General features: G+C 45.1%; 1 protein-coding gene across 8 annotated transcripts in view; it reads left to right on the forward strand.

The window, feature by feature from the left end:
* The window catches only part of LOC129814100 (E3 ubiquitin-protein ligase RNF220-like), a 166,444-nt gene that overhangs the window by 122,625 nt on the left and 20,690 nt on the right, over positions 1-23,129 (forward strand). For 2 of the 8 annotated variants that reach the window (XM_055866891.1, XM_055866895.1), the window contains exons 4-9: positions 5,049-5,103; positions 10,321-10,416; positions 12,811-12,853; positions 16,116-16,220; positions 17,745-17,866; positions 18,733-18,862. In XM_055866891.1, coding sequence (XP_055722866.1) covers positions 5,049-5,103; positions 10,321-10,416; positions 12,811-12,853; positions 16,116-16,220; positions 17,745-17,866; positions 18,733-18,862 — 551 coding nt within the window. Of the gene's footprint in view, positions 1-5,048; positions 5,104-10,320; positions 10,417-12,395; positions 12,652-12,810; positions 12,854-16,115; positions 16,221-17,744; positions 17,867-18,732; positions 18,863-23,129 lie in introns of those variants that run through there. The other 6 variants (XM_055866894.1, XM_055866897.1, XM_055866893.1 and 3 more) reach the window with 4 other exon arrangements.

Below are 23,129 nucleotides of genomic sequence, written 5' to 3' on the forward strand. Positions count from 1 at the left end.
ACACATAGTACCAGAGCCAGTCCAAATGGCCCATGGCATGTTCCGCACTGTGCTCTCTCAGTGTGTGTGTGCATGCGCATGCGTGCATGTGTGTGCTGAGGGGCGGGTAACGGTGAGAGGGTAGAGGGGAGGAGGGGTACGTTTGTCCTCTTCACTCCTCTCCAGACTGAGCGTTATCCATCATGCGGCAGTGAGGAGTTATCATTTAATAATGAATAAAGGGCAGCGGGCCGCCCTCCCCTCTGGGTCCAGCCCTCCACCCTCCCCCTCTCCTACCCGTCCGCTGCAGACACGGACATGGGGAGCCTGCCTTGAGGGCCCGGGTGGTTGATGGCAGCGGTTATTTAAAGAAATGGCGTCATCCTTCCTAGTTTGTCAGGGACGGACACTGCTGAGTGTCACGGCCCAGTGATTTAGCCTCGCCTGCACCGGCCCCATTAACCCCATTGCTGTTGCCACGTGAATTATGCCTGGTTGTACCCCGGCAACGCACCGCCGTTTAGTTTTGATTTAAGGAATATGGGGGAAGGGAATGAGAGGTCTTCATAGAGGAGGAGGAGAGAGGAAAGAAAGAGGAAGTGTCTTGTGCCGAATGTCCTTGCTCCCGGCGGACAGTCCAGTCCAAGTTCTGTTAAGCTCCAATGCAATCACTGCTGGACTTAGTGGGAGAAATGATTTCCGTTAGATGATGAATCTTCGTTCAGACCATGTTGGAGCTTTAATCTTTTCGCGTCCGTGTGAAAAGCGACATCAGGTAATGGGGTTAGCAAACTCGTCAGTTAGCTTTTCATAATTTCAATAATGCCTCTCACTGTATAGCTGAAATGTACTTTCAAGATGGATGGTGATCTCTACCTCTCTGTAAACCCCATTCTGCTCTGCCACAATGGGCCTATAACCTGTGGAACCCCATACAAAGCACAGATTCTGGATTTGAAGACTCAGAGGACATCAGACCCATCCATATATCATTAAAGAACAGAGTATGTCCTTACGACAGCAGGGAAGTCCCCCCATTTTTCTTCCATCCCTCTCTCTATATCTCTTTTATTTTTCTCTCTCTCTTTTTCCTTTCTCTTTCTCTTCCTCTCTCCATCCCCCTCTCTCTCCTTCTCCCTCTTTCTCCCCCACCCTCCCTCTCCTGCTCTCTGTCCCTCTCTTTCCCTCCCTCCGTCTCTCTCTCCACACTCCGCTGTCCCATTCTTCCTGCTCTGACACCGTTGCCGGGCGAGGCAGCAGCGCTACATCGGCACACAGATCATTGGAAGTGACATGGCGAATTTGTGGCAATTTGTAGTAAATCTCCCTTTAATGATAGCGTTTCATTTTGCACAAAATGAGACTTGAGTGCATGTAAAATGGAGGAGGCTGTTTAAGATGTAGCATTAGGCAGATGATGGGGGCTGTCAGGAGCCGTGAGGGGCCCTGAGTGGATGTGTGTGAGATTGGGACTAGCTGCCAGAGCTGCTGGCTCCCTAGTGGCCTTGGCCGATGGGGCCGCCTCGCCTCTCCTCGCCTCTCCTCTGCCTCCACTCCTCATGTATGGAAATGGAAATCTATCATGCCCTTTACACATCAGCCTGCTCACAGGGGCAGAGCAATCTACATATCCCTCCACACCACCACCCCTCCCCTCCACATAATCCATTTGCCTCCATCGGAGCGAGCCAGAGCTAGGTGGCAAACGACACGAAAAGCAATCTTTATCTCGAGCTTACAACCCCTTCCCCCCTGACTGGGACTTATTCAATTTTCATCCTCTCTCCTCTCCTTCCCTCCCCTTCCTTCTCTCATCCTTTCTCTCTCTCAATTTCAATTTCAATTCAATTTAAGGGTTTTATTGGCATGGGAAACATATGTTAACATTTTCAAATCAAGCGAAGTAGATAATAAACAAAAGTGAAATAAACAATAAAAATTAACAGTAAACATTACACTCACAAACATTCCAAAAGAATAAAGACATTTCAAATGTCACTCTCCTTCTCTCGACATTTGGTTTCAGTGGGAGGTGTTTGGATGGGTCTGGGAGAGAGGAGGAGGAGCAGAGGGGGTGTAGTGGTTATTCTAAAGGCATCCTATCAGGCTTCTTTAGCCAAATGACCAACAGTCTAGGAGATGAAAGCTTAGCATTCTGCCAGAGCTGTCAAAGAGTTGTCAAAGTCAAGGGCCGAAACATCAAGCATATTCACTTCACATTAACTTCTACTGCTTTTATGGAGAATTATATAGCCTTGACTGGAAAAAGCACTTCTACTTTCTGTTAAATCTGCTCCCCTGTTCACATTCTCATTAACAAAACACATTTGAACTCCATCTTGTTTTGGCATCCTCTCTTTCCCCCCTTTTCTCTCCATCTCTTGTCAATTTTCTCTCGTTGCTTTGTTGCTCATTTCAAAACTATTTCATTGGTTTGACATGACAGGCTGGAAGCTTTTTGCCCAAGCGTTCAAATCAAAATTCATTGAAACGGGCACGTATGAAGCTGCAAGAAGCCGCACCTGCACTCCTTTCCTATCCCGCTATCTCTGTCTTCTTTCATCTCTCCTCTCTCCCTTTCTCCCTCTCCTCACTGTCACCTTACTGTCACTGTGACAACAGTACCTCAATGTTTAATCTCCTTGTTGTCGCTCCCTATATACAGTAGTGCCAGCCACCTTAAACAACAAGTCAGCTCTTATTGTTTCTATGGCATTTTGAGGTAATAAAGAGAAAGAATGAAACACTGGACAGTCAGGAGATACCGAGCACTACACACTGCCAGAGTATGTAGGTAATATTTATTATCTTTGTTTGCTCTTCTCTATTCAAGTTCCTCCTCACACTTTCCCAGGCCGCTCTCTTTCGAGTGTGCAATAGATACAAATACAACTTTTCATGTAGGCTCCTACAACTCTTTTATCAAGTAAGACATGGTGGACGTCCTCTCAACCCTCAGCCACTAACACTGAGATTGAACCCTAGCTGTGACTTCCCTTTGACCTGTAAGTGCCCTACTTCCACACCACTCCACCCCACTCCCTCTCCACTCCCTTGGTGTGTCTCTAGCAGTGTGGCCGGGGTCTCTCATCCAGATTGATAGTGCAGTACATTAGTTACAGTGCTCTAAAAGCAGCAGGCTCTCCTGTACTGTCTGCTGGACCAGAGTGGAGGAATGACATGAGTGTGACACAGCCAGCACAGACACAGATAGAGACACAGCCCAGTTAATGTTGCCTCCCTCCCTGCCTGTTACCCTGCCTGCCTGCCTGGATGGTGGATTTATGATGGCGGGGAGTGTGTTTATTATCGCACAAACAGTACAGAGCCCGTGTGGAGATTTATCCCCTTTCAAGGCCCAGCCCTGATTTGGGTTGGCAGATCAATCACCAGTGCCTCCACAGAGGGGCCAGGGGCGGGGACAAGGCTTATTACCTATGGAAGGAGGCAGGACGAGTGGTTGAATCTGCCGTCACCTGCCATTCATTACACCAATATAACTATCTCTAGTTGCCTAACCGACCTGAACCTCAACCAATAGCCACACTAGGATGTTACCACATCAGGAAGATAAGTATTTCTTCTTCTGGAGATTTAATTGCAAATCAACTCATCTTTACTTCCTGCTTACCTTGGTTGATATCCTTGGCTTCCTTCTTGAAACACCTTATCTGTGGCCTCCTGTGTGAGGCCACGCCGCCACCCCTCCCCTCTCCAGCTGTCCACTCCGGGGACACGCTCGCCTGCCAAATCACATTGTTGGATTAGGACCGGGGCAAATTGAATTTCAGTGCCTTGTCAAAGCCGCTCTGCATCTGGGGCTGCGCGTAGGACACAAAGCGAACATGACAAGGGTGACTTTTTTTGTCACTTAGACCCGGCACATCATTTGTGAGGCTCATAAAAATGTATCTGCGTCTAGGTGAAAGGAGGAGATAGGGAGGAGGAGTGAAAGAAGGAAAGACTGAAAGGAGGGAGACAAGCTAGACAGTGAAAGTGACCGAACAGAACATATGCAGGAAACAAATAGAAAAATGGAAAGAAAAAAGGAATGCCAAGAAGAGAGCTCCAGCCAGTCTATGTATGCAGAGGGAGGAGGATAGGGAAGGAGGGATATTAATGTCAGATTTGACGTGTCTCTCCCCATTGTCGGCTGATGCTTTTTTAATATTTCCGGCCTTCTAATCAGTCATCTTCAATCCACAATGTCGATGAGGCTGTGATTTGATGTAGCCCCCCGTTGGTCAGACACCCTACCTCCCTTCCTTTCTCTCTCTTTTATATCCATCCCTCTCTCCTCTCCTCTCCTCCGCCTCTTTAATACAATGTTTACAAGCCAGCGCATTGTCCTCAACATATTTCAAAGTCCTAAGTGCACGGGGCGTTTCACTGACAAATCAAATAACAGCAAAATCATTTATTTCCTGCTCCTGCCACTGGCTCAGTGACAGCAGTTAGATAGAAGGAGAGGAGGACAGGAGGAGAGGGGTGGATGGGAGCATCCAAGAGAATGATTACTTCAATAAAAAAATTATATCCCAAATCTGCTTAGCAGTCATACTTTGAGCTGTAATTGTTTCAAACACAGCATGGCCCAAGGGTGGGCAGATTGAGTGGCACAGAGGGAGCTGGGAGGAGGGGGAGAAAGGGTGGGCGGGTTTGAATCCTGGAGACGATTAAAAGTGTGATTTGTGTTTCTTGGTGACTGAGTGACCGTTTGAGCTGTCCCCTGGGTATTGCATTTTGTCTGAGTGAGTAAGGGGAGAAACAGTGCTGTCTCTCTGTCTGTGTGACTTTAGAGTTGAGTGTTAAAAGATGGGTGTCATCTGCACAAAGACAGAGGACAGAGGTATCACCTGAAAGGATAGAGAGAAGAATATTACTTATATTAGGACAGACACAGAAAACACACACATGCAAAAGGAGAGGGCTTCCTAGAAAGACATATAATCTCAACAAAACAAAACATTTATGTGTTGTGCAACTCCCATTTGATCCAAACCTACCCATACTGTAAAAATACAGATCCAATAACCTGTTTTAATCGGTCTCTCCCCTTTCTCCTACAGTAAGAACCCATCACACGGACACAAGGACAGCAGTGTGGCTCCAGGAACTCCTAAGGTAAGAGGACTTCAGAGACTTTCATGATAAACCAGCAGAACCTCTCCCAGACTCCATAGCCCCAATAAGACCATTATCGTCCACTGACCAGCTCCCAGTACAGGCTCTCCCTCACAACTATTTGAGCCTTATTAGGCTAATGTACTTCAGAAAATCAGCAGAGCTCATCAAGGTCCTCTGGAAGGAAGGGTATTAAGCTACTACTGTCTGTATTGGGAGTCTAGCCCAGTGGACATGCTCCAGCAGGCAGGGGAGAAAGGAAAGGAAGAAGCGGCCATAGATGCACTTCCTATGGTTTCAAGACTGTCTGAGTCCTCATTAAAGAACAGGTCCAAGAGACCCTGGACAGCAGTTTCTGTGTGCCCCCCAATAAGAACCAAAGGATATGGAGACAAAGGACTGTACAACTAATAACTTAAAAAGGGACTCTAACTGGGTCTAACTCCTCGGTGGTATGCAGTGTTCACTTTGAGACACACTCCAAGCCACATTGCATTCCTGTAGTCTGTTGAAATAGGGTATGTCTCTCTTATGACACGTTAATAAGAGGTTTCATTAATTTTCTCCCAATGCTGCCACATTTAGCTGTGACAGGAAGGGGCATGTGGATCAGTGGATGTGTTGAGTGAAGGGAGAGCGAGAAAGTGAGAGAGTGAGAGAGTGAGAGAGAGAGAGAGAGAGAGAGAGAGAGAGAGAGAGAGAGAGAGAGAGAGAGAGAGAGAGAGAGAGAGAGAGAGAGAGAGAGAGAGAGAGAGAGAGAGAGAGAGAGAGAGAGAGAGAGAGAGAGAGAGAGAGAGAGAGAGAGAGAGAATGAGATTAGTTTTTCTGTAGTCTGGAGCAGGGCCAAGCAGAGCCAGCCACAGTTGGCACAGAGGGAGAGATTGATTGTCTCTCTGCCATTAAAGGTACGATTTGCTGATGGCATGTGTCCCTGTGGAGGGTAAAGATGCTATGAAGGATGTCTGTCTGTAATGATCACTGTACCTGTCTGGTAAAAGGGGACCTTTAATATCATCAATATCTCCAAAGACACACGCTTTAATGTGCTCAACAGTTTTTCCTCTACTCTTCATTCAACTGCCATTTCGGAGGACATTTACTGGGTTGAGATGAAATGGATGAACTTCATAAAATATATAATGGAGATTTTGATTTGATGTATTAGGATCCCCATTAGCCGACGCCAATGGCGACAGCTAGTCTTACTTGGGTCCAACCGACACATAACGAAAGACAATACAGACAAAATACTTTACAATTTGCATACATTTATAAACATGAACATGTAGTGTGTGTGTGTGTATCTATCAGTTATCACGTCAGTACATACACACAACAAGTAGGTCACATAGGAGAGGCGTGGTGCCGTGAGATGTTGCTTTATATGTTTTTTGAAACCAGGTTTGCTGTTCACTTGCGCTATGTAAGATGGGAGTTGCACTCATGGCTCTGTGTAATACTGTACGTTTCCTTGATTTTGTTCTGGACCTGGGGACTGTGAAAAGACCCCTGGTGGCATGTCTGGTGGGGTACGTGTGTGTGTGTCAGTGCTGTATGTAAGCTGACTTTCAAACAATTTGGAATTTCCAATACATTGTTTCTTATAAAAACAAGAAGTGTCGCAGTCAGTCTTTCCTCAACTGTCAGCAAAGAGAGACTGGCATAGTATTAATATTAGCCCTCTGATTACAATGAAGAGCAAGACATACCACTCTTTTCTGGGCAGCTGCAGCTTAACTAGGTCTTTCTTTGCAGAACTTGACCATATGACTGGACAATAATCAAGATAAGATAAAACTAGAGCCTGCAGGACTTGCTTTTTGGAGTGTGGTGTCAAAAAAGCAGATAATCACTTTATTATGGACAGACCTCTTCCCATCTTTACAACTATTGAATCTATATGTTTCGACCATGACAGTTTACAATCTAAGGTAACACCAAGTAATTTAGTCTCCTGAACTTGTTCAACAACCAACCACACCATTCATTACTAGGTTCAGCTGAGGTCTAGAACTTAGGGAATGATTTGTATCAAATGCAGTGCTCATAGTTTTAGAGATGTTCAGGACCAGTTTATTACTGGCCACCCATTCCAAAACAGACTGCAACTCTTTGTAAGGGTTTCAGTGACTTCCTTAAATGTGGTTGCTGATGCGTATATGGTTGAATCATCAGCATACATGTACACACATGCTTTGTTTAATGCCAGTGGCAGGTCATTGGTAAAAATTGAAGAGAGTAGAGGGCATAGAGAGCTTCCCTGTGGTACACCCCACTTTACATGTTTGACATTAGAGAAGCTTCCATTAAAGAAAAGCCTCTGAGTTATGTTAGATATAGTATATATCTCTGAATCCACGATATGGCAGAGGTAAAAAAGCCATAACACATACATTTTCTCAACAACAGATTATGGTCAATAATATCAAAGGATGCATTGAAATCTAAAAGTACAGCTCCAACCGTCTTCTTACTTTCAATTTCTTTCAACTAATTACCATTCATTTGTGTCAGTGGAATATTTTGAGTGCCCTTCTCTATAAGCATGCTAAACATTTGTTGTTCATTTGCTTACAGAGAAATAGCATTGTATTTGGTCAAACACAATTTTTTCCAACAGTTTGCTAAGAGCTGGCAGCAAGATGATAGGTCTTCTGTTAGAACCAGTAAAGGCCACTTTACCACTCTCGGATAGCAGACTGACTTTGGCTTCCCTCCAGGCCTGAGGACAAAGACTTTCCTCTAGGCTCAGATATAAGACAAAACAGATAGGAGTGGCTGTAGAGTCAGCTACCATCCTCAGTAGCTTTCCATTGAAGTTGTCAATGCCAGGAGGTTTGTCATTATTGATTGATAACAATAATCTTTCCACGTCCCCTAAACTAACTTTACAAAATTCAAACTTGCAATGCTTTTCTTTCATTCTTAGTTTTTTTATGCATGAGTATGATGGCTCACTGTTCGTTGTTGGAATTTCCTGCCTTAGTGTGCCCACTTTAGCAATGAAGGAATCATTAAAGTAATTGCCAACATCAAATGGCTTTGAGATGAGTAAGTAATCGGATTTGATGAAAGATGGAGTTCAATTTGTCTTTGTGCCCATAATTTCATTTAAAGTACTCCAATGTTTTTTCCCCATCAATCTTTATATCATTGATCTTGGCTTCATAATACAGTTTCTTCTTCTTCTTGTTGAGTTTAGTCACATCATTTCTCCATTTGCAGTAAGTCAGCCAGTCAGATGTGCAGCCAGACTTATTAGCCACTCCTTTTGCCCAATCTCTTTCAACCATACAGTTTTTCAATTCCTCATCAATCCATGGAGCCTTAACAGTTCTAACAGTAGGTTTCTTAACAGGTGCATGTTAATCAATAATTGGAAGAAGCAATTTCATAAATTGATCAAGTGCAGCGTCTGGATGCTCCTTATTAATCACACCAGAGCAACAAATATTTTTAACATCACCCACATAAGAGTCACAGCAAAATCTTTTGTATGATCTGTTATACACTATTTTAGGCCCAGCTTTTGGAACGTTGGCTCTCCTGGATATAGACACTATATTGTGATCACTGCATCCAATGGGTATGGATACAGCTTTAGAACAAAGTTCTACAATACTAGTAAAAATGTGATCAAAACATGTGGATGATCTTGTTCCTGTGTTTGTCAACACCCTTGTACAGTAGGTTGATTAATAACCTGAACCAGATTACAGGCACTGGTTACAGTGAGAAGCTTCTTCTCGAGCGGACAGCTTGAGGAAAACCAGTCAATATTCAGGTCCCCAAGAAAGTAGACCTCTCTGTTTACATTACATACGCGATCAAGCATTTCACACATATTATTTAGATACTGACTGTTGGCACTTGGTGGCCTATAGCAACACCCCATAGGAAAAGCCTTTAGATGTATCAGGTGAAACTGCAACCACAACACTTCAATAACACTTGACATAAGATATTCTCTAAGAGATTGGAGACAGATGTGGTACTGTAGTAACAGCACATATTACAAATTATTATGTAAGCCTGCAGGCTCACCGCTCCTCACTACTACTTTCTGGTAGGGCCTGATTCAGAGTCAGAGACAGAGGCTACGGGAGAGTCAGAGACAGGGGCTAGGGGAAAGTCAGACACGGGCTGGGGGAACAGGAGTCATCGTGGTTAGGTGAAGAGAGCGGGAGTAAGGGAACAGGGAACGAACAGGGACCGGGGTGAAGGGAATAGAACAGGCCATCTGAGCGAGGCGTGACTGAGAATTCCCCAGTAGGTGCTTAGTATTCCGCCACACCATGTGAAAAAATGAAGAGGCTGGTTGAGGATCACAGGGGCTGTTGCTTCATGTGAACACTCTGACTTCCAGACCTTCCAGACGAGCCTACTGGTTCTAAAGGGGATTAACCTTTCCCGCTTCACACATGCCTCCCGCCCCCTCTCAACCACGCTATCGCCATAGCAACTCCATGCCAGCCCTATGCCTCTTAATTCTCGGGGCCAGGGGGCAACTGGACGGCGAGGCGAGATGAAGCGAGAGGCACATGCAAACTAACATGGCACCTCCTGTATCTAACACTGACATGAATCTGTATATTAGTCAACACACTATTACACTTAAGTAGAATTACAAGTAGTAGTTGATGTCAGGGGCTTGTGCTAATTGACACATTTGCAACTAGTCCAGTTGAAACAAAAATAATAAAAGACAACACACAAATATTTCCCAAACTCAAAGCCTCTGAAGCTACACAAATAAACAGCATTTACCCGACCTTACAGTCCTGAAGGATAAAAAGCCATGCACAATGTTTAATTTATTGCCCCGGGACTAGGGGTCTGCCATTTCTCACATATTAATATTAGATTATAGTTGTCGGCCACTTAAGCCCCTGCTCTCTCCTCTCTCCTTGATTAATAGGAACACATTGTAAATACAAATATTTCATAGCAGCCTCGTAAAGAGCTGGATCTTTGTCAAAAGATGCCCCGTAAAGTAAGCACTATTTCCCCTTCCACCCCCTTTTCCTCTGGTTCATTTGAGAAACTAACTCAATTAAGTTTGTCAGTGGGTCAGGACTGTAATGTCGGAGGCTCGTCTGAGTCTTTCAGAGAAGGTTTATAGATGACTGTAATGTTGGTGAGTGTCCTCCTCTCCTCCACTTCAGCATGCCCCTCTTCTCTTCCTCTCACAATAACTATCTTGCTCTTTCTCCTCAGTCCATGCTGTTGTCGGTGCACATCAAACGCGAGGGAGAGTCACCGGTGGTCTCCCCTCTTTCCTCTGAAGACGCCCACCACTCCGACAGATACCAGGTGAGCTGGGCTAGGTTGCAAATGGCACCCTATGCCCTATTTAGTGCACTACTTTTGACCAGAGCCCTGGTTAAAAGTAGTACTCTATGTAGGGAATAGGTTTCCATTTGGGACCCTACCAGGATGCTGCTCTTTGCCCACATATTTAACATCATGGTCCCATCATCATATCCTGTCATATGACAGAAAACATCTATAAAACCCACTATGAAACCTACTCCTGGTAAAATAACAGGACAGGCAATGGAAGGACAACGTGCAAAAAAGTCCCCTGCTCTCTGTTAGAGGTTAAACATTAGGCAAACTCACAGGTGTCACCGCGGCGATAGTGAAAGACGGCAAGGTAATAATTTGTTGTTTTAATGTTGAACACACAACATTGACTCAGCCAATCATCTCACTATCATGGAGTGGATCAGGGAGTCAATAGAGGTCCAAGTCTCCATCAGGAATCAGCCAAGCCGCCTACCTCTATCCTACCTGGTTGTGCCCCCAAATGGCATCCTATTCCCTATATAGTGCACTACTTTTGACCAGATCCATATAGGCCCTGGTCAAAAGTAGTGCACTATATAGGGAATATGGTACCATTTGGGACAGAGCCCATCTATCCTCTGACTATCTCTGGTAAAGATTTGCCCAGCCTGTAATGTGTTTCCCTGTTCAGATAGGTAATCATCCATAGTTTACCTCAAGCTATGCTCTTATGCTCCCTAAGCCCGGATAGTATCTCTTCTGGTCTACAGCATCCTTGACATGTTTTCCATCTCATTCTGCTGGAGGCCTCACAACTGCAGAGTGCATCCCAAATGACACCCCACTCCCTACACTGTCCCTTACTTTTGATCAGACCCCAATGGGTCCTGGTCAAAAGTAGTGTACTACAGTATAGAGGGAATAGGGTGCTATTTGGGTCGCAAACGTACAGAAGATTAGTTGGGATTTAACTTACTCATACAGCACAGTGTTTTAATCAAAGCTATAATTATAATGTAGCTTATATACCATACTTTTTTTCTCTCAAAGTTTAGTATTTCAAACTCATATGGCAATGATCTATTATTTGGGTTAAGTGGTTTTCTCCCTTATACCATAAAGTCATATCCATACATTGACAGGCCTATTAAAGGGGCAGTGGTTAAAGTATATATTTTCATTAGTAAAGCTGCTGCTGAAATCATTTCATACAAATGATTAAGTAAATGGAGACCCCAACCCCCCTTGAAATTTTTGATTTTTGTTATTTTTCCTCATCATGTAATTGTGTAAGCCATTTAGATAGCTTGCGTCCCAAAAGGCACCCTATTCCCTGAATAGTGCTTTATATTTGAGCAGAGCACTATGAGCCCTGGTTGAAAGTAGTGCACTAAAATAGGGAATAGGGTGCCATTTGGGAAGCATGCATAGTGGATCATCATATCATGGTGCAGGTTGGATATGAGCATGACTTAAGTGTCAGTGTAAGAGGCCTGTCTGGTATATGATGGACGATCCACTCGGCAGGAGTTTGAATTTGTGACCACACTCTGTGCCCGTGTCAATGAGTGGACATCCATCCATTGCCCTGACTGGCCCTGCTAGTGTCAGCACATAGCCTACACACTCTGGAAGAGAGGGGAGAAGAAAGATAGGTGGTCCCACTTAACCCATATCTTAGTGGTATTCACAATCACTGATCATGCCTGTCAGTTTCAAACAAGTTTAGATGGGGAGAATTCATAGCCCATTTCTTATGTCACTTTGATATGACATTGTACAAAATTATGAAACACTTATTTTCAGAAAATGAAATAAAACGTTTGTACTATTTGTATTGACTGCAAAAAAAATAAGTTTAGATATGATGTATACAACTTGTTTACCCCACAACTTGACAAACTTGAAATGTCATATTAAGTCAACTTCCATTGAAGCCAGCCTCTGTATTACGTATTGCTGCTATCTAGTGGCCAACGGTGGTACGAGACCAGACGTCCTGTGAACTTTCACTCCTGTGTCACATGACACACGCCAAGCCAACATGGCGACGGCAATGAACAGAGCGGCTTTGTAGGCGGCACATTCAATCCTTTAGCATCCGTATAAAATTATTGACACAAAATTGTATCAATGGTGCGGTCTAGTACCAGGAGACCTAAATGATATACGTGAACAAGTGAGTTTGTCGGCTTGAAAAGGCTTTGACCAAAACTTACCGACCCTGTTATGGAAGACACGATACAGCCTAAAAGAGAAGTAGGTTTTTGTTTACTATCAAGATGTAACTTGCAGGGCACACTGTAGAATCCAAAGCAATCCGCCCATGCACTGCTACCAATGTATCCATGAACATGAAACATGCAAAGGTCCATATCTAATGCATATTTTGTGTGATTCCTTTCTTCCTACCTGCAGACATTTTTACGAGTGCGGGCTAATAGGCAAACGCGATTGAATGGTATGTAAACATTTCATTTTTCCTTTGAAGTTCAATACTTTTCATAAGCATCTTACACGTTTATATTTTTCTTAAGGTTATTTATTTATTTCTAACTGCATTTCTGGTACAACATCCTGTAGAATTACAGCATATATATATTAATGAAGGTATCATGATCTCCTCATCTGCAACTTCACAAAGCCTACTTGTATGGAATGACATGATTAGAGCCTATTTTTTTATTTAACCTTTATTTAACTAAGCAAGTCAGTTAAGAACAAATTCTTATTTACAATGACGGCCTACCAAAAGGCAAAAGGCCTCCTGCAGGGACAGGGGATTAAAAATATAGGTCAAAACACACATGAAGAGACAACACAACACTACATAAAGAGAGACTTAAGACAACAACAGCATGGCAGCAACACAACATGGTAGCAGCTTCATTATCTTGGGGAAAATGGTACAATAATGTTCTGAAATAATGCCACTATTGGCTTGTGACACGATTCAATCATGTGTATTTAGAATATTTCCCAAAATATTATTCTATTCATATTTATTAAGTAGCCTATGATTATGTTCTAAAACAGTTTTATTTTATACTTTTTCAATACACTACTGAAAATATCACCTGCACTACAGTTTGAATTGTCAATACAAGTTGAAGCAGCAACTGGCGATGCGAAAGTGCATCTTCAGTTTGGTGACCAGATTTAGTAAATTAAACATTTTATTTAGTTAAGTAGCTGCGTGCAAAAATGTATATGTTGTACGGAACTACCAATTCTCTCTCTAGCCCTTTCAAATACTTATAAATGAACACAAATGTATTACCCCACCTCAGTTTTTGTAATAGTAGCCTATCTAGTTATTTTAGAAAGTCACCAACGGTCGGTAACATATGCTGTTGCATGCACTTTATGGAAATGGTTGTTCATGCGGTGGTTACAGTGTATTACCGATCAAACATTATCATGAGGTCTGAGGCAAAGCCATGGGAGCAAACAAGTTTGGTACAGGGACAGACAACATTTTTGACATGCAAATCTGATTGGATACAGTGTTTTGATTATTGAAATATCAGCCTGAATTTAGCTTCCAGAGTTGCTTTATTCTTTCTGAGGTCTAATCGGGGACATTTCCAGGGACAGGCTGTCGCTGGAAATCGGGGACGTCTGGTCACCCTACTATTCAGAGTGGGAATACAGAGTCATAGGTCTGAATGGACCAACTGACAGAGAGTCTGAGTCTGTGGGACCTTGACCAGGCAGGGTGACCATGAGTGAGGTGTCAATCTGTCCTGTGTTTGGTTGGATTGTGATGGGTGTGACCCTGCATAGCCATATTCTTGGCTCTGTCATCTACAGTGGGGCAAAAAAGTATTTAAGTCAGCCACCAATTGTGCAAGTTCTCCCACTTAAAAAGATGAGAGAGGCCTGTAATTTTCATCATAGGTACACTTCAACTATGACAGACAAAATGAGAGAGAAAAAAATCCAGAAAGTCACATTGTAGGATTTTTAATGAATCTTTTGCAAATTATGGTGGAAAATAAGTATTTGGTCACCTACAAACAAGCAAGATTTCTGGCTCTCACAGACCTGTAACTTCTTCTTTAAGAGGCTCCTCTGTCCTCCACTCGTTACCTGTATTAATGGCACCTGTTTGAACTTGTTATCAGTATAAAAGACACCTGTCCACAACCTCAAACAGTCACACTCCAAACTCCACTATGGCCAAGACCAAAGAGCTGTCAAAGGACACCAGAAACAAAATTGTAGACCTGCACCAGGCTGGGAAGACTGAATCTAAAATAGGTAAGCAGCTTGGTTTGAAGAAATCAACTGTGGGTGCAATTATTAGGAAATGGAAGACATACAAGACCACTGATAATCTCCCTCGATCTGGGGCTCCACGCAAGATCTCACCCCGTGGGGTCAAAATGATCACAAGAACGGTGAGCAAAAATCCCAGAACCACACGGGGGGACGTAGTAAATTATCTGCAGAGAGCTGGGACAAAAGTAACAAAGCCTACCATCAGTAACAAAGCCTACCATCAGTAACACAGTACGCCGCCCGGGACTAAAATCCAGCAGTGCCAGACGTGTCCCCCTGCTTAAGCCAGTACATGTCCAGGCCCGGCTGAAGTTTGCTAGAGAGCATTTGGATGATCCAGAAGAAGATTGGGAGAATGTCATATGGTCAGATGAAACCAAAATAGAACTTTTTGGTAAAAACTCAACTCGTCGTGTTTGGAGGACAAAGAATGCTGAGTTGCATCCGAAGAACACCATACCTACTGTGAAGCATGGGGGTGGAAACATCATGCTTTGGGGTTGTTTTTCTCCAATTGACCAGGACGACTGATCCGTGTAAAGGAAAGAATGAATGGGGCCATGTATCGTGAGATTTTGAGTGAAAACCTCCTTCCATCAGCAAGGGCATTGAAGATGAAACGTGGCTGGGTCTTTCAGCATGACAATGATCCCAAACACACCGCCCGGGCAACGAAGGAGTGGCTTCGTAAGAAGCATTTCAAGGTCCTGGAGTGGCCTACCCAGTCTCCAGATCTCAACCCCATAGAAAATCTTTGGAGGGAGTTGAAAGTCCGTGTTGCCCAGCAACAGCCCCAAAACATCACTGCTCTAGAGGAGATCTGCATGGAGGAATGGGCCAAAATACCAGCAACAGTGTGTGAAAACCTTGTGAAGACTTACAGAAAACTTTTGACCTCTGTCATTGCCAACAAAGGGTATATAACAAAGTATTGAGATACACTTTTGTTATTGACCAAATACTTGACCAATTGACCAAATACTTATTTTTATAAATTCATTAAAAATCCTACCATGTGATTTTCTGGATTTTTTTTCTTCTCATTTTGTCTGTCATAGTTGAAGTGTACCTATGATGAAAATTACAGGCCTCTCTCATCTTTTTAAGTGGGAGAACTTGCACTATGGCTGGCTGACTAAATACTTTTTTGCCCCACTGTATATCACACATTATGGCTAAGTATAGCCAGAGGACCATGTTGAACACAGCCTTTGCTGACAGCCCCTTCACACTGTGGACCAGCTTCAGTCTGTAGCCTACATGGCTACAGAGCCAAGCCTGCCCCTTGTTGACCCACTGAGTGTGATAGCAGGGCTGGCTGGTGGGAGGGTCGGGAGCCCTGGCTGCCCCTGTGTGTCTCCCTCCCTGCTTTTCCCTTGACCTAGCGCCTACACGAGCAGAGGATCTATTAACCCTTGACCTTCTTGATATGTTAACAGTCGATGACCTCTGCTGGTGCAGGCGCTACGCCAAGGAAAGTGTCAAAAGTGCTCCCCTTGGACTGCACAACGGAGCACCCCTTGCCCCCTGCTGCATTCGCCACGGTAAGAGCCTGCCCCCCGTCCCCTCAACACTCCCCGGCTAGCTTATTGCAGGCCCAGGCTCCCTCCATGCCTCCGTTGACATTTAGCGTACGCTCGCCTCGGTAGCAGCCTCAGTGCTGAAAGGAAACGGTGCCGACTTTGTTTAAACTCAAGCCTCCATTAATGTCTATTACCTCTCATGTGGAACCTGAATGATTCTTGGGGGGGGGGGGGGGGGGGGGGCTTGTGCCGTGCCTAATTAATCGTCCCTTTCAGCGTTTAATGACGCCCTCCTCGATTACCATCAGCCGTTCCCTGGCCTGGGAGAGAGAATATGAGGAGTTGTCCCAATCTCCCTGGAGTTATGGCGCGTTGTCCCTCCTCTCGTCGTCCCTCTTCAGGTCCCCCATGGCCCCTTTCGCAATCACAGCCACCTAAAGATTAATGTCCCCGCACGCCATTTGCAGTTAAGAAAAGCCGACAAAGACTTACGGCGCAATGGCTGCTGTTCTGCTGTGTTAAATTTCTAATTATGTGGGGGGGTCGTGACTAGAGAGAAAGACGTGGAAGGATTGTTCATTTCAGTCACGTGACCTAGACCTACAGTAGACCATCTTTACCTGTCATCCTGGAGAAAGAGGAGGAACCTTCTAGGTTTAGGCATCTTCCTAAAACACTGTTTGGACCTATGCAGAGAATAGATTGCCCTCTCTTTTTGTCCTGTCAATGTGTGAGAACATGTAGGGGTAATAGACCATAGTTGTGGCACCGTGTCTGGTTCTCCTGAAACAGTGTTCCCATGAAGAGTAGATTGCCCCCTCTCTTTGTCCTGTCAATGTGTTAAAGGCCTAACATTAGCGGGTAGACTCATGACATTAGAGTAGTTGTGGCACTGAGGATGGTTGTCATGACGGCCTCCCCGCCCGCTTTTGTAATTCCTGATCTTCTGGTACCAGACTAAATGCTGTGGCGTCGTCTAGGAGACCTGGGGCGCAACGATTCCCCTCCACTCCGCTGACCCGCGTTATTCCCAGCGAGGCAGCAAACTTTTCTGACATGTGAATGCCAATAGCGTTCACTGCTGATCTTCTGCCAAGCAGAGGAGAGCGCCACGTAGTACACAGCTGGAGGACAGAGGTAGAAAACTCCCAATAGGCTACCATGAATTTACAGTGTGTTTTTGGTCCGTTACCATATTAAAAGGTTGCCTCTGTCACAACCAGACTTTCTGCTGGGCTGTATTGCCTGCTATGAGCCTGGTTATCCACACTGACAGAGGGTTTAATATGATCAAATAACTCATTATATTAGATTCTAATCAAGAACATTCAATTCATTCTGTTTTTTTTGGATTGCGTCCTTTTTTTGCTGCATTTCAACCAATCATGTCATTGTAGCCGCATGGCTGTCTGCCGAAGTCGATGGACTTTTTTTTCACCTAGCGATGTGATAGTTCAGGACGGAACTTAAAACAGAGAAATACAAAAACAAGTCAGATTTCCCCATGTTTCTAACCACCTCTTCCTCTGTTTCTTTGTGTTTCAGCACGGATTGGGAAGATGAAGCGCCGGAAGCCAGAGGATGGGCAGGTATGTCCACTGTGCAGCGCGCCGCTGGCAGGGACAGAGGAGGAGATGAGTAGGCATGTGGAACAATGTCTGTTCAAGGTAGCCTCACGTCCGTACCCGTTCCCCCTTAGCCTCAGGCCCCTCAGGCCTCTAGTCAACCAGTCACCTCTCTCTAGTCACTGGTCACCACCACGCTATCTAGTATCTATCAACTCTGCTCCCTCTCTTTCCCCTAGACACAACATAGACATGACAAAGACTCATAGACACATTGTCTGACAGCCTCTTCTTTTAGTTGTTCACCAAACACTGAAACTGGGCTTCTCCAGTCTTAAAGAAAGATCTTTCCTCTGCTTTCTGCTGGTAATAACATCTTAGTCATATTTTAGTAGCAGTTAGATGTTCAACTGACGCGTCCAGGGGAAAGAATCATTAGTGTAGGCAAATACTTCTCTCCTGTCGAATGGTCCGCCCACCTCTCTCTCCTGTAGGAAAGTCTTCTTCCTCTGAAACTCTGGTTCCTAAATATAATAGATGGCAAGTGAGGTATCCTGACCAACTCAAAGATTCATGTTCACTCACACTGTAACACGTCATTAGCTCCCAGAACATAATGTATTTATTTATAGTCATGCTTTCTATAACGTTGGTCATGGTTTTGCCCTCGGTCCCTTACTTTGGTGATGGTTTTTCCAAATTTCACAGATCCATTAGTTGTAGTTCTATCACCTATTGTACCTCATAGCTTGTTTTGTATTAATAACAAATATATAAAAAGTTTTGATAAGTTGATAAGCATTTTGGTGATATAGTTTACTTGGAATTCAAAGAATTCAGGTCGTTTTTGGTTGATCATTTTGATTATGCGAGTAGTTACAAATTCTGACATAGAAGAACATGTATTTTTCTACTCCAAGCCCTAACCTGTGTCTGGTTCAGTGTTGACAGTGTCTTTGTTCTCTCAGAGGGAGGGTGCGTTTGCTGAGGATGACTCTGCAGACATGGACGGAGAGAACGGGACCCGCTTCGAGGAGTACGAGTGGTGCGGCCAGAAGAGGGTCAGAGCTACCACCCTGCTGGAAGGAGGCTTCAGAGGTACACTACAGTGACACTATACACCTATGGGCCCTGGTCAAACGTAGTGCACTATTAAGGGAATAGGATGCCATTTGGATCGCAACCCTATTTTTCACACCAAAAAATCAATTAGGCTACTTTGGTTCAAAACATTTGTCACATTTGAGAATCAATTAAATGTTTAGGGTGACTGAAAGTATAAGAGTCTGGAAATCCAGTGCACCAAATGGCTTCCACCACAGCACTCACTCTAAACGCTCTTCCCCGCCAGTCCCAAGCCCCCTCAGTAACAACAACAGAGTGAGGCAGTGTATCATTGCCTTTTAAAAGGACGTGACTGGGTGCAGAGGCTAACATGCCTACCATGCCCACGATTACAGGGTGGACAGCTCTAGGTTTACGTGCCAAATTACACCCTATTCCCTATTTAGTGCATTACCTTTGACCAGGGCCCATAGTGCACTAAATACGGAGTAGGGTGCCATTTGGGATGTGCCTCTGGCTCCAGCTACAGTGTGAGGGCATGTAGCCCCGGTCCAGGCAGGGGTCAGCCCAGTCCTGCCCTGGCCCCAGCCTCTTTAGGAGAGAAAGGAAAACACATTTAGCTGTGCAATTGACCTGTCTGAACCGGTGAGGAGTGATGTGTGTGTGGAAAGGAAAGGGACCAGTGACCCTTTGGGTTCGCCTCAGCCCAGCGATGCAATTATAGCCATGGACACAAAGCTGCCCGCTAGGGAACACAGACTGATCTCTCTTTCTCTCATATTCTCTCCATTTTTTTATCTTGCTCTTTCCTTCTCTATTGCTCTCACTTTCTTTTTCACATTCTCTCCATCTCTGTCTCCCTCTGAAACATATCTTAGCCCACATCATCAATAGGAAGGGCTAGAATTCAATACATAGTCCACTATCAATAGTCGTTGACAACGAGACGGCATTGGGCTGTTGATGACATTGCTCATTAAATTGTATATATTTTAATTTCTCCCTCTCCAATAGTGACTTTTATATGTAGGTTATCAAGCAACCAGATAGATCTACTTTAGTGATTTAGAAGCTGTAATACATTGATCCAGCCTAGCCACTGTGCTCACCTACATGATTTGTGAATATTTAGTAGGCCGTTGGTCTGTGATCAATTACTAGTGTAGTCCGCTTAATTGGACAAGTGTATGATTTGGTCATAGGTCAGCGTTCATTATTTCATGTCTGACAGACAGGCCTTACTTCATTGCTAGAGAGAGCTGTAAAAATGAATTGGCTACAGGTCCTCGTGGTGTGTCTCTGGAGATCACAGGAAAGTCAAGTCTTCTCTAAGGGCCTCTTTCAACCTTGCAAAGTCGCTAAACCCCCCAAGTCCCCAAATTCGATCCAGAGTAAAACTGCATTACAAAGCCCAATAAGATGTGTGCCTTTTGGCCCCTCTCGCTCTCTCTCGCTCTCTCTCTCTCGCCGCAAACCCGTACAGACAGACAGACATCAACGGCCTACAGATCAGTTTGAATTCTCGACTGAACCTCCTGAGGCTGTCTGTCTGTCCATTCATCTAATGAGCAGTAGACCCCTTCTGGCGGGCTGTGATAGCCCGACGTCCTGTGATGTGACACAGATAAGGGCTGGTCAAAGTCAGAGGTGCTGGTGATACCACTTGAAAGCGACCCCCTCCCCCCAGAAGCTCAGAAGGTGGATTTTTCTTGAAAGCTCTGCTGCAGTCGACCATGGTTCAATGGGTCCAGCCAGGCAGAATCCACCATCCATCCAGCCCACGGGGGGGTGGTTGATGAGGAGAGACGGAGACAAGGGGCTTCAATTGGATAAGAGGCCTAAGCTATCCTCTGTGAGACACCAGCACCAACACTGACACCTCTCTCCCTTTGAGGGGAGGGAAGAAAGGCAAAGGGAAGCCCTTTAAACAGCACAGAAAAGTCGAAGACAGTCAGAGGGTGGGAGGAAAATCGAACAGGAACACTTTTCTGCTTGAGACGTGTGGGGCCCTGGTCCTCCTGTGTACATGGCTTATGAGGACCTGGGAGACAGCTCTAAAGGCTGCTGTATTGATGAAGAGGGTCAGATCTGATCCCTACAGCCTGATAGTGAAGACCAAGGCTAAGGGGGCCGATCCGGGGAGAGGGGATTTGAGTCCGCTGACTGAAGATGGCACCAGGGATATAAGGCAGCGCTTTCTCCTTTGTAAATGGGCTTCAAAGATGGCAGCCATATTTGTTTCTTCCATCTCTGTCCCGTCATCTCCCCAGACGTGTCCTGTAAATGCCAGTGAGATATGACGGCCTTCGACCAGAGCCGACTGGGGAAGGCTGATAAGGGCTATCAGCGCCATGGCGACCGGGTGTTGTTGGTCAGGCTGTTTCTTATGTTGATTGGCCCCTTGACCTTCCCTCGCTGCTCACAGCTCAGAAACCTAACGTTGTCTCTGACTCTGTTTCCGTGGTAATAGGTGTGCCGTGTCACGGTCAGGTCCATGTTACACAGGCAAGAACACATGTATTTTACATGTTCAAGTCAATGAGATGCACAAGATTGGTTATGATAATGAATGTGGTGGATATGTTTAGGTGCACCTGTGTCTGTGCCGGTGTGCAGGGATGTGTGTGTTGGTGTGTCTGTATATCGACCCTGGCTGATATGCCAGAGAGGTGGGGCGGAGAGGAGGAGGAGCGGAGAGGAGGAGGAGCGGAGGGGATAAATAAATAATGAAATAATGTGACTGAAAGGCAGTTATGGTGGCGCTGACCTTTTCAGGGGAGATTAGATTGCCTGCCAAGACTGGTTAAAGGGAGAGATAGGGGCTGAGCAGCAGGACCAGACCATGCTGGCCAGCCCAACAGCATGGCTGAGTCCCAAACAGCTCCCTGTATAGTGCATTACTTTTGCACTCTATAGGAAATAGGGTGCCATTTGGGACGCAGCCCGTGACTTAAGACTGCGGTAGTCCTCTCATCGTCCTCTCGTCTGCTCGTGGGACAACAGGGTGTGAAGCTTAGACTTTGGACACTCCAATTTGGGCTGGATGGTTAGACTACATGCCACCTGCTTTTTATAGCATCTCTTGGTTTTACTTTCTAGCAGTCAACTATCAGTGTGATGGGGATCTTGTTTTCCCAACTTGTCTTTATAGTCCTCTTCCACACTTACCGCTGTGGTGAATGAAGATTGAACTGGATGGAATGCAGCAGTAGTAGTCTGCCCATCTCCGTCAGTTCCAGTTGGGGAGAGTATATTTAAGGGGAATATTTATCCATGTCCCACTGGGTTTAATGCTAATCCAATCTAGTAAAACTGAACTCTGGAAAGTCCTCTTCTTAGGGGCCACTGTGGCCCCAAACCTGTTGGGGGTTGGGGACAGTGAAAGCTTTCGAGAACCATTCTTTCTTGCCACCACTCAACACCACAGCCTTTTAAAAATCAATGCTGTGCTATCTCTCCCATCCCCTCCCATCTCCTGGCTCCAGCCATGCATCGCTAACTAGCCGCAGTATCAATACCCTGATCAATTGATTGGATTAACAGTGATTTCTGGTTCCTTCCAACCCTCTGTCACTTTCTCCTCCCCAATGTGCCTGGTCACTGGATGCCATTAGTGGGCGGGACAAAGGGACAGTCTGTTTATTTGTTTTAGCATCTCCTGCGTGTCACCAGTCGTTCACAGTAGATTCATGAAATGCTGGGCATCATGTGCAGTGTATTACCTTTGTGACCGCCCGGCCGCCAGAACTCCCTCCCTCCTTTACAGCAGCCTTAGCGGTATTCCCCAGGTCCAGGTGGTTGACTGTGCTGTGGGAGAGAAAAAAATATTGGATTTGAAAAACACATTTTCAGCCTCAGCGTAGAGCATATGTGAACAATGGCTGTGGTGCATCAATATGTCCAGCCTCTTCCCCTCCGAGGAGGCCGGGGGAAGCGCTGTGCTAAGGGACTGGAGCTGCTGCTGGAGAAAAGAGAGGGTGAAACCCACGTCCCTGCCTGCCACCAAGGATAACCCTTTTTACAATTCTCCCATGCTTTTTAGTGATCATATAAAAGAGACCTTTTAAGTTTGATTTGATCCCTCTGGCTGGGTGGAGCATATGTGAACAATGTGTGGTGCTGTGGTGCACACGTATGTCTGTTCAGCTGCTGGTGGCGGAGACAGTAGTACCAGACAGCTGAGGGGACCAGTGGGCAGCATAGCAGCCTGTCCTATCCAGATATACCACACCACTACCATGCAGGGACCTTGAAGTTATTTAAATAGTATCTGCCCACTGGTCCCCTCAGCTGTCTGGTA

This window comes from Salvelinus fontinalis, chromosome 17, assembly GCF_029448725.1.
Source record: "Salvelinus fontinalis isolate EN_2023a chromosome 17, ASM2944872v1, whole genome shotgun sequence".
In the NCBI taxonomy this organism is placed as follows: Eukaryota; Metazoa; Chordata; class Actinopteri; order Salmoniformes; family Salmonidae; genus Salvelinus; species Salvelinus fontinalis.